This window comes from Jaculus jaculus, chromosome 2, assembly GCF_020740685.1.
Source record: "Jaculus jaculus isolate mJacJac1 chromosome 2, mJacJac1.mat.Y.cur, whole genome shotgun sequence".
Taxonomy (NCBI): Eukaryota; Metazoa; Chordata; class Mammalia; order Rodentia; family Dipodidae; genus Jaculus; species Jaculus jaculus.
Genome location: NC_059103.1, coordinates 43,351,810 through 43,364,079, shown reverse-complemented (window position 1 = coordinate 43,364,079; position 12,270 = coordinate 43,351,810). Strand labels below are relative to the sequence as shown.

Here is a 12,270-nt window from a genome sequence, read left to right as displayed (position 1 = left end):
CTTGAACATGGTCTTTCTTCTTCCACCTCTCCAGTGGTGGGGTACAGGTGTGATTACACAGTGTGGGTATCTGGCCTAGGATTTCACGCATACTAGGCTAGCACTTGACCAACTGAGCTGCATCCCCGCACAGTCCCTGTTTGATTTTTTCCTTTTTCCTTTTCTTTTACCTTTTTACTGTGTATATCTCATCTTGCTTGGAAAAAAATAAACAGATATCTGTAAAATCTTGATGCAGCTGCATTAATTAATGACCTTTAGGGGTCTGTCATTAAGGTAGAACCAGTAGTCATAAAAAGCCAATTATTTGCTTGTGGGAGCTACACAAGTAGAATGAAAAAATAACTTAGGAAACTTTGCTCATTAGAAACCATTTTCACATGACGGTGCAGCCAAGTAGGATGGCATTGATGCAGTTGATTGAAATGGAACACTTCCCATGGCCCTATTGTGGCTTTTCAGTTCCAGGCTTCAGTACTCTGCTTCTCTGTAGTGGCCTGATAGGAGCAGCCATCCGTACCCCAGCCGGAAAGCCCCCTGAGCAGCCCAGATGGCCACTCCCTCAGCAATGACAAGCTGAGGGCTCTTTACCTGCCTGACCATAGCGACCACTGCATTCTCCCTTTGCTTGCTCAGTGGATTTCTTGCCCAAGACTATCTTGGGCACTATTCCTCCACCATCCCTGAGAGTGCTCCAGCTAGGTTGTGCTCTGAGTTTCAATTTCCTTGTCTGCATTGGGTTGGAAAATAAGGGCAAGTGCTCTGAAGGCTTCTTGGATTATATTATGCTAAAAGAACCATATGTATTGGTAAATGCCGAATTGAGCATATAACCAAAGCCATATGCAGGTGAATCATCTCCTGTTTGAAACGCTAATATTTGATGTTTTAAATATTTTATTTGTATTTATTTAGTTATTTATTTGAGAGAGAGAGGGAGAGAGAGACAGACAGAGACAGAAAGAATAGGCAGAGGGGGAGAGAGAATGGGTGTGCCAGGGCCTCCAGCCACTGCAAATGAACTCCAGATGCACGTTCCCCTGTGCATCTCGCTTACATGGGTCCTAGGGAAAACACTAGCAAAATGCTTTTCTTTTCTAACTCACTTGCTATGATTGGCACCATGCCTGCGAGCATCAGCTTTCACTAAGGGGAAGATTGTGCCTTGCGAGAGCATTGCCTCCCCTTGTCCTTGCAGGGGGGAACATGAAGGGAGCCTTCGGATGAAGACGGAGTTACTGGTGCAGATGGATGGGCTGGCTCGCTCCGAAGATCTCGTGTTTGTCTTAGCAGCCTCTAACCTGCCATGGTAAGAGATGAGAGAGAGCATGGGGAACGCATTGTCATGAGCCGGGGAAAGGACAGACTTGATAGTGACTGCTTTCAGCGAAGCCTTGTCTGTTCTAGGTCTGGAAGAGTAAGCTTACGGTGTGTGTCCCCAGTCCTTGCTCTCAGAGTTTAAAAGACTGCCATATAGAACACAGGACAGGGCTACCGGTGACAACATTTGAAACAAATGTTTTGAGTTTAGAGTTAAAATTATATTTATTTATTTATTTATATATTTATTATAGATAGAGAGAATATGGGTGCATCAGGGCCTCCAGCCACTGCACATGAACTCCAGATGCATGTGCCACCATGTGCATCTGGCTAACATGGGTTCTGGGGAATCGAAACTGGGTCCTTAGGCTACGCAGGTGAGCACCTTAATGTCTAAGCCATCTCTCCTGTCCTAGAGTTAAATTATAAACACTTGTTCCTCTGTATCCACTGATCCCCCATCTACAGATTCAACCAACTACAGATAGAAAACATGGGGGGGCATGTTGTGATACCAGGCATAGTAGATGGTTAAGGTGTTTGCCTGTGAAGCATAAAGGCCCAGGTTTAGTTCCCCAGTACCTATGTAAGCCAGATGCAAAAGGTGGTAGATGCATTTAGAGTGGCTGGAGGCCTGGCATGCCCATTCTCTCTCTCTATATATATATTTGCCCATCTCTTTCTTCAATAAATAAAACATTTAAAAATATTTGGTATCTACAATGAAGGGGTCATGGAACGAATTCTCTTGGGTCTTAAGGGGTGATTCTACTATGTTTACATTAAGCAGGGCTCTGGTGTAGAACTATAAAATGCTTAGTATCTCTAGGTCTCAAAGAATGTTCTAGAAATAATATGTTGAGGTTTTAATTAAAATTACACTTGTAAAATTAGGAGGAAAATCTTTCTTTAGTGTTGTATAGTAAATAGAAAGCTAAATAATCTCTAATTGAAAATATAATCTACTCACAGAGTCTGTTATTCAAGCTGCATCCCAGAGTGGTTTAAGAACAATTCTAGAAGTAGAATTGGGAAATAAGATATGTCAGCTCAAGGAAAACAATTCTACTTGGTGAATATGTTCAAGAGATAATTATACTCCCTCCCTTTATAGTTATCAGAACATTTTCATATATACATATATTTAGCACCCTGGGTAAGGCAGGAGATAGAAAAAGAAAACACTGTTCTTCCCATTCTCAGAGCAGAACTCAGGTCAAGACAGATGAATTCACCCAGAGTCAACCACACACCTGTGACTCTCCACCCTTTTCCACATTCAGACATAAAAAGAGAAATCCAGGCTGGAGGGATGGCTTAGCGGTTAAGGTGTGTGCCTGCGAAGCCTGAAGACCCATGTTCAACTCACAAGGTGGCGCATGGGTCTGGAGTTCGATTACAGTGACTGGAAGCCCTGGCACGCCAACTCTCTCTCTCTCTCTTTCTTCCTCCTTCTCTCTCTCTCTCCCTCTCCCTCCCTCCTTCCCTCCCTCCCTCCCTACCTCTCTCTCTCTCTCTCTCCCTCCCTCCCTCTCTCTCTCTCTCTCTCCTGCTGTCGTTCTGGCTATCACACCCTCTCATAAAAAGAAAAGAAAAAAAAAAAAAACAGGAGAAAACTATTTTGTAGTAATGTCAACCATTGGTGGTCCTAAACAAGATTTCACTGAGAGGAAGTCACGACCCTTATGTGTTACCTGTGCTGTAAATATAGACAATTTCAAACTGGCTCCACCTCTGCACATTTATGACTTTCTCTATTACGCTCAGGTGATCAGCATTTTACATTTTTTTATTTCATAAATGAACCCACTAATTGCAGGCTCAGGATGTCTCAAATGACAAGGCTTCTACTGGTCCTTCAGTTCCTCTGTGACAGCAGAGGTCATGTCGTAGGTCCAGGCCTCACCAGCCATCATTTTTCATGCAGGAACTCATCACTTCATCTTGGTTTTGTCACAAAAGGAACAAGTGTACTTGGCATGCTGGCTGATTTCAATTTTCTTTTCTTTTTTTTTTTTTTAAATTTATTTATTTATTTTATTTTGAGAGCGACAGACACAGAGAGAAAGACAGGTAGAGGGAGAGAGAGAGAATGGGCGCGCCAGGGCTTCCAGCCTCTGCAAACGAACTCCAGACGCGTGCGCCCCCTTGTGCATCTGGCTAACGTGGGACCTGGGGAACCGAGCCTTGAACCGGGGTCCTTAGGCTTCACAGGCAAGCGCTTAACCGCTAAGCCATCTCTCCAGCCCTGATTTCAATTTCCTTCACCATTTTCTGGAGGGAGGCACTATAGTGGGTCCTGTACTTACCAATGATGCTGACCTTCTTAGTGCATTTGGCCATGTTGCTGTGACCAGAGCCAGACCACAGAGAGCATTTTTAGACTTTGAAGATATATTTATTTATGCGAGAGAGAGACAGAGACAGAGGGAGAGAGATCAGGACCTTCAGCCACTGCAAATGAACTCCGGACTCATGCGCCACCTTGTACATTTGTCTTATGTGGGTCCTGGGGAATCAAATCTGGGTCCTATGGCTTTGCAGGCAAGTGCTTTAACTGCTAAGCCATCTCTCCATCCCTGAAGATATATTTATATCTTCTATCTTATAAAGTGGGGTCCACACAGAGAAGTGCTGTTTAAATGTGTGAAATAAAAATTGCTATAAGCCACCATTTTGGACTAAGCTCCTATAGGGACCTCAACAGATCAGACTAAAAATTAAAATGGAGTCACTCATGTTAAAGTTCCACATAATTAAATTGAAACTAAGTTGTTAGCTAACCTGCCAAGGAATCAAGAAAGGCCAGTTTCAATCAGCATATTGAAATTTTTCTGCTTTAATTCCTTACCAAAAAATAAGAGTGGGCTGGATGTGTGGCTCAGAAAGCTATAAAGGCACATGAGGCCAGGTCCTGTGTTCTGTCCTCAACACTAAAAGTCAAAACAGGGCTGGAGAGATGGCTTAGCGGTTAAGCACTTGCCTGTGAAGCCTAAGGACCCCGGTTTGAGGCTCGGTTCCCCAGGTCCCATGTTAGCCAGATGCACAGGGGGCGCTTGCATCTGGAGTTCATTTGCAGAGGCTGGAAGCCCTGGCGTGCCCATTCTCTCTCTCTCCCTCTATCTGTCTTTCTCTCTGTGTCTGTCACTCTCAAATAAAAAAAATAAATAAATTTAAAAACAAGTCAAAACAAACAGAAAACCAAAAAGCAAACACACCAACCTGATGACAAACAATTATTTTCCTGTTGCTCTGTCTCTTCGTCCTACTTTTCACAAAAATTAGCTTTGAAATAGCCACTCTGCTTTATTTTTAAATCTTTTTATTGACAGCTTTCATACATGTACCATATATATGTATATACATCCACACACATATGCATATGGATTTTTTTTTTTTTCAAGGTAGGGTCTCACTGTAGCCCAGGCTGACCTGGAACTTCACTATGGAGTCTCAGGGTGGCCTCGAACTCACAGCAACCCTCCTACCTCCACCTCCCGAGTGCTGGGATTAAAGGCATGTGCCACCACGCCTGGCTTACATAATATATTTTGATCATAATCCTTCTTATGACTTTCTTTTGTACCTCTTCTCCCTTTCTCGGAACATCTTCTTTTCAACTAGTCCATTTTTGATTTTTAAAAATATTTTATTTATTTGTGAGGAAAGAGATAAGAGAGAGACTGTATATGTGTGTACTAGTACCTCTTGCCATTGCAAACTCCAGAAGCATGAGCCATTTTGTGCATTTGACTTTACATGGATACTGGGGAATTGAACCCAGGCCATCAGGGTTTACAAGCAAGAGCCTTTAACCACTGAGCTATCTTCCCAGTCCCTTCCACTTATATTTAAAAAAAAAATATTTATTTATTTGAGAGAGAAAAAGGGAGGAAGAGAGAAAGAATGGGCACTCCAGGGCCTCTAGCCACTGCAAATGAACTTCAGACACATGCACCACCTTGTACATCTGGTGTTATGTGGGTCCTGGGAATTGAACCTGAGTCCTTGGCTCTATAGGCAAGTGCCTTAACCGCTAAGCCATCTCTCCAGCACCCCTCTTATATTTTGGTGTCTGAATCCGCTTTCTGTTTTCTTGTTTTGTTTTGTTGTTGTTTTCCTCAAGGTAGGCTCTCTTTCTTGCTCAGGCTGGCCTTAAACTACTACCTCTGTCTCCCAAGTGCTGAGATTAAAGGCATGTAACACCATGCTCACTCAGCCTCACCTGTCCTCTGTTACGGAATGTGGTTCTGGAGTATCAAGTAAAGGCAATCAGGAGTTTTAAACTAAATTTGTTGCAATTTTATCTCTTGACAAATGGGATTATGGAGTCTATTAGGGAAGAAAAATCTTTTTTGTAACTCATTTGAATCAGAGTTTATCATAACTTTCTTCTTCTTCTTTTTTTTTTTTTTTTCCAAGGTAGGGTTTCACTCTAGCCCAAGACCTGGAATTCATTATTTAGTTTCAGGTTGGCCTTGAACTCATGGTGATCCTTCTACTCTGCTTCCTCATTGCAAGAATTTTTTTTCTAAACTGAGACAGGGTCTCTCTCTGTAGACCAGGCTGGCCCTGAACTCCGGGCAATTCACCTGCTTCATAACCTCTTTACTGTGTTTCTAGGTGACTATTAGAATCTACCAGGGTGGGTGTGAAGCGGTAAAGATCATGACATGAGTATAGGAAGTGTGTGACCCAAGAGACACATTTTCTAGAAGAGAGCCCTTTCCTTCCTGGTCAATGTAGCAGTTCTGGTTACCTACAGTCATTGGTTAAACATAGTCAGCTCTGGTCATCATAGCATTAGTGTTTTCATTATATATATACACATATATATACATACATACACACACATACATACATATATATGTATATATATGTATGTATATGTATATATAGTAATATTTTTAATTTATATATTACATATATTTATCTATTTATTTATGAGAGAAAGAGAACAAGAGACAGATCAAGAGAGAGAGAGAATGGGCAAATCAGGGCCTCCAGCCACTGCAAATGAACTCCAGATACATGTGCCACCTTGTGCATCTGGCTTTATGTAAGTACTGGTGAACTGAACCCGGGTCCTTAGGCTTTGCAGTCAGGGGCCTTAACTGCTGATCCATGTCTCTAGTTCCCATTAGTATTTTCTTAATGATACCATAATACCTCTAGGATAAAAATTAGGTAGATTAGGGCCAGAGGAATGACTTAGTGGTTAAGGCATTTGCCTGCAAAGCCAAAGGACCCAGGTTAGATTTCCCAGGACCCATTATTAGCCAGATGCACAAGGGGACACACGCATCTGCAGTACATCTGCAGTGGCTGGAGGCCCTGGCACACCCATTTTCTCTCTCTCTTTCCCCCTCTTTCTCTGTCAAATAAATAAATAAAAATAAAATACTTTTTAAAATTAAGGAGATTACAGTGAGATCCTACCTTGAAAAACCATAATAATAAAATTAGGTAGATTCAGCAACTGGAGAGATGGCTTATTGGTTAAGTGCTTGCCCATGTAGCCTAAGGACCCCAGTTTGAGGCTCAATTCCCCAGGACCCATTTAAACCAGATGCACAAGGTGGCACATGCATCTGGAGTTTGTTTGCAGTGGCTGGAGGCCCTGATATGCTCATTCTCTCTCTCTCTCTCTCTGCTTCTTCCTCTCTGTCACTCTCAAATAAATAAATAAATAAAAATAAGCAAAAATATTTTTTAAAATTAGGTATTCAGTTCACTAGGATTGTTTGCCGACAAACAGCCTTCACAGGTGGCGCTGTGAGCATCACACCACATTCCATCCTGAGGTATGTGATGTCGTGTTGCTCCTCTTTTGGTGATGCCAAGATTCACCTGTGGGTTCAGATGTGTCAGTATGGCTCGACCAGATAGTTCTCATCAGTGGTGTTAGCATCCACTGATGGTCCGCACCTGTGCTGGCTACTTCACAATGGCTGTGATTTTGTTGTTAAGCGTGGTGGGAACCTTTAGGAACAAACTCCTACACTTGCACAGTAGAAACAGCAGCCCCTTTAAAAGACTGTTAAGACTGTTAATGCACCTTCAAAGTAGTTCTCTTTGCTCCAGTTAAAACTCTCTTCAGAGTGAGTATATGATATATATAACCTTAAAATGAGTATGGTCAGAAATGTGTCTGCCTTATATGAGCTTTCCTGTATTCATATGCGTAGGTCACTGTTGCAGTCAGGTTCCCATTGCTGGCAGAAATCACCCAAACAAAAGCAGCTTGTGGGACAAGAGGATTTATTTTGGCTTATGGACTTGAGGGGAAGCTCCATGATGGCAGGAAAAAATGACAGCATGAACAGAAGGTAGACATCACCTGCTGGTCAACTCAGGTGAACAACAGCAACAGGAGAGTGTGCCAAACACTGGCAAGGGGACACTGGCTATAATACCCATAAGTCTGCCCAACCATATACTGCCTCCAGGAGGTGTTAATTCCCAAATCTCCATCAGCTGGGAACCTAGCATTCAGAATACCTAAGTTTATGGGGGACACCTGAATCAAACCAGTACATTCTGCCCCTGGCCCCCATAAACTAATAACTGTACATGATATAAAATATAATGCATTCAATCCAATTTTAAAAATCCCCATAGTTTTATCAATCCCAGTGATGTTCAAATATCTCCATAATCCAAGGTCCTTTAACTGAGCCATAATACCAAAAAAAAAAAAAAAAAATCCCCCCCAAACCCATAATGGCACAGAATAAACATTCACACTGCAAAGATGGCATTGGGCATAGCAAAGAAATATTCAACCAATACAAGATTTAAACAGGGCAAACATCAAGCTCTGTAGCTGCAAGTCCAACTACTTTAGTAATTGACAAGTCTCCAAGTCCGATAATTCTAACCAGCAACAAGTCTCTGGGGGTTCCAATTCCGCCCCTCCAGCTGGGTCGCTCACAATCCTGGAAAACTTCCTCAGGGCTGGCAGCTCTTTCTTAACAGCCATCTTGAGGTCCGGGCATCTGCACTGCAATCCATGGTCCATCCTCATGGCTCCATCCAGTCTTCATGCAGGCATCCAGCAAACGTGCTACATTGCCCATGGCCATTTCCAAAACACAAGATTGTGTTGCGAATTCAATGACCCTCCCTTTCTTGCTTTTCTTTTCTTTTTCTTTCTTTCTTTCTTTTTTTTTTTTTTTTGATTTTTTGAGGTGGGGTCTCACTCTAGCCCAGGCTGACCTGGAATTCACTATGGAGTCTCAGGGTGGCCTTGAACTCATGGCGATCCTCCTACCTCTGCCTCCTGAGTGCTGGGATTAAAGGTGTGAGCTACCACACCTGGCTCTTGCATTTCTTATACTCCATAATACCAGGTAGGGTGCCAATTTTTTAATTCAGGGGGGAGTAAAGCAGACTATGATGAACAGGACACTCCTTGAGCAGCCAGATCCCTTCAAAAAGAGTCTACATCCTTCCTGTTGTCCCAGTGCAGGTCAGCTGGCTCAATCTCAAAGGTTGTAATCTCTCATATAATTGCAGCTGAATGGGCAGAAGTTTTAGCCCAAAGATTTCATTTCTGTGCCATATCCCTCTGCTCACACCAGTCCATTTCTATGCAATGCAGCCCTGCACAAATTCTCAGGACACTGGTATAACAGCAAGTCTCACACAAAGTGCTTCTAGCCCAGTCCAAGCAAAGCTCTTTCTCACCCTCACAAGCCAAACCTTACAGTCCATAGTTCTTACTGCATTTCAGTCTTTCAACTCTGACCAGAATAGTCCATCAAGCTGTATTTACAGCACTGCAAGGCTTCTCTTAGGCCAAGGTTTCAAATCCTTCCACATTCCTCTTGAATCAGCCCCAAAAGGCCAAAGCCACACAGTCAGGTTTCTAGCAGCAACCACACTCCTCAGTACCACTTTACTGTTGCAGTCAGGTTTATATTGCTGGTAGAAATTACCCGACCAAGAGCAGCTTGTGGGAAAAAAGGTTTATTTTGGCTTACGGATTTTAGGGGAACCTCCATGATGGCATGAGCAGAAGGTGGACATCACCTCCTAGCCAACATCAAGACAATAGTAGCAGCAGAGTGTGCCAAACACTGGCAAAAGCAAACTTACTATAATACCCATAAATTTGCCCCCAACAATACACAGCCTCCAGAAAGCATTAGTTCCCAAATCTCCATCAGCTGGGAACCTAGCATTCAGAACACCTAAGTTTATGGGGGACACCTGAATCAAACCACCACAGTAAACTCGATAAAACCCTCATTCTTTCTTTCTTTCTTTTTTTTTTTTTCTTGCTCTGGAAGAACATTGCTTTGGAAAAACAAGTCAGTGTTCTCTTTGCCTTCTGTGGTAATAAGTCTTTCCATACTTTTTAATCTCCCGTTTGTGCTTTCTGCTTTGCATTTACCAAGATGAGAACCTATTGATACTGGTTACAAGTCTGTCATTCCTTCTGGGTGATGGCTGGAATTATTCTCTACCATAAAACTTTCTGGGCTGGAGAGATGGCTTAGCAGTTAAGCGCTCGTCTGTGAAGCCTAGGACCCCGGTTCAAGGCTCGATTCCCCAGGACCCACATTAACCAGATGCACAAGGGGGCACACATGTCTGGAATTTGTCTGCAGTGGCTGGAAGCCCTGGTGCGCCCATTCTCTCTCTCTCTCTGCCTCTTTCTCTGTCTGTCGCTCTCAAAAAAAAAAAAAAAAAAAAAAAACTTTAAAAAAAACTTTCCTTCACCCAGCAGGCTTGTTTGATTACCCTGAAATGTAGTTCATGCTAGAAAAGCGGGAGTTTGCTGTAATGGGGACCAATGAGTCAGCCACCTGCCTCCTTCCCTCCCTCTCTCCCTAATTTTAGTTTAAAACTCTTTATCATTATTATTTCATGGCTTGCTTGTTTTAACACTACTAATATTCATTTTGTGAGGTATTGGGTGGGGGGAAGAGGGTGAAGGATGTAGGGTTTCATTATGTAATCTGATCTGACCTTGAACTTTAGATCTTCCTGCCTTTGCCTCCTGAGTGTTGGAATTATAGACATATCTGTCTTAGTTTTATAAGTTTTTTTTAAAGCTTTATTGAGGGGCTGGGGGGATTGCTCAGTGGTTAAAGGTCCTTGCTTGCAAAGCCTGCTGGCCCAGGTTTGATTCCCCATTACCCAAAGGAAGCTAAATGCACAAAGTGTTGCATATGTCTGGGGTTTATTTTCAGTGCAAGAGGTCCTGGGGCGTCCATACTGCTCTCTCTCTCTCTCTCTCTCTCTCTCTCTGTTTCTCTCTCTCTCTCACACACACACATGCAAATAAATAAAATACATAAAGCTTTATTCAGCTATAGCTCATAATCCTGTAGAATTTAGTCATTTAAAGTATACAATCTGATGCTTTAAGTATAGCCATGCCATTTAACTATGGGTATATATTCTTTATTTATATATGTTTTTATTGTATTCTTATACTTTTAAAATGTTTCATATATTTATTGGAAAGAGAGAGAGATAAAGACAGAGGCGAATAGAGTGAGATAATGGGCGTACCAGGGCCTCCAGCCACTGCAAATGAATTCCAGACACATATGGCACCTTGTGCGTCTGGACTTACATAGGTACTGGGGAATCAAACCTGGGTCCTTAGGCTTCACCGGCAGCCCTGTTATACTTTTATTATTTGCATTGTGGTACTAAGGATTAAACACAGGGCCTTGTGCATATATGTTCTGAGAAGTGCAGTTCTATCATTGTGGGGTATATAAGGTTCTCTAGAGGAACAAAACTGATAGAATATATGGGTGTACACATACCCCCACACCACTTATTTATTTAGATATCTATGTATAATATGTATGTATTAAAAGGAGATGTACTGAAGTAGTTTACACAGATAGGGCTGCAGTGGCTGTTTGCATGCTGGGAAGGCTGAGAATATGACAGCTGTCAGTCCCCAAGGCTGGATGTCTCAGTAGTCCCAATCTGGCTCTGAAGGCTTGAAACGTTCTTGGAGAGTTATTGGTCTCTCGTCCACATAGGTAGGCCAAAAGTTCTGATGTCAGCAAAGGGTGGCCGCAGCAGCACCTGGACAAGCCCTCATCGGCAGGGAGCCAGCAGGCAGACAAGCTGCACTGATTTTTCACAGACCTCTTTCCACCTGGACAGCCACAATCTGGGGGGGGGGGGGGTGTCTTCTCCTCTCAGTTAACCCTTCCTGGAAATGCCCTCACAGACCCACCCACAGCATGTCTCCTAGCTGATTCTAGATCCAGTCACCACTATAAATGAACTCCAGACCCATGCGCCACCTTGTGTATCTGGCTTATGTGGGTTCTGGGGAATCAAGCCTGGATCCTTAGGCTTTGCAGGCAAATGTCTTAACTGTTAAGCCATCTCTCCAGTCCTCTTATGTGGCTTCTTGATACAATTGAAAAAATGCACCAAAGGTCACTCCAGCATGGCTGTAATTCTAGCATTTGAGAGGTGGAAGCAAGAGGATAGGAGGTCAAAGTCATCCTTGCCTACATAATGAAGCCTACCTTGGTTACATGAAACCCTGTTCTGAAACACAAAATGGGGCAGGGGAGAGTATATGCACGAATATATGTGCATGAAATATATACATGAAACACTGTTCTGAAATACAAAATAGAGCAGAGAGAATATGAGGTTACAGCCTACAAAATATGGTATGCTATTTATAGCAAAAGTTTTTTCTTTAAAAATTTTTCAAGGTAGTGTCTCACTCTAGTCTAGACTGACTTGGAATTCACTATGTATTCTCAGAATGGCCTTGAACTCACAGCAATCCTCCTACCTCTGCCTCCCAAGTGCTAAGATTAAAGGTGTGCACCACCACACCTGGATCTATAGCAAAACTTAAAAAAAATTATTTATTTGCAAGTAGTGACAGAGAGGGAGAGAGAGAGAGAGAGAGAGAGAGAGAGAGAGAGAGAGAGAGAGAGAGAGAGA

At 42.7% G+C, this 12,270-nt stretch overlaps 1 protein-coding gene across 7 annotated transcripts in view; it reads left to right on the top strand.

Annotated features, from left to right (window-relative positions):
• Katnal2 (katanin catalytic subunit A1 like 2) overlaps nucleotides 1–12,270 on the top strand; it is a 174,837-nt gene that overhangs the window by 145,821 nt on the left and 16,746 nt on the right. For all 7 annotated transcript variants that reach the window (XM_045144273.1, XM_045144272.1, XM_045144277.1 and 4 more), the window contains one exon: nucleotides 1,199–1,309. In XM_045144273.1, coding sequence (XP_045000208.1) covers nucleotides 1,199–1,309 — 111 coding nt within the window. The remainder of the gene's footprint in view (nucleotides 1–1,198; nucleotides 1,310–12,270) is intronic.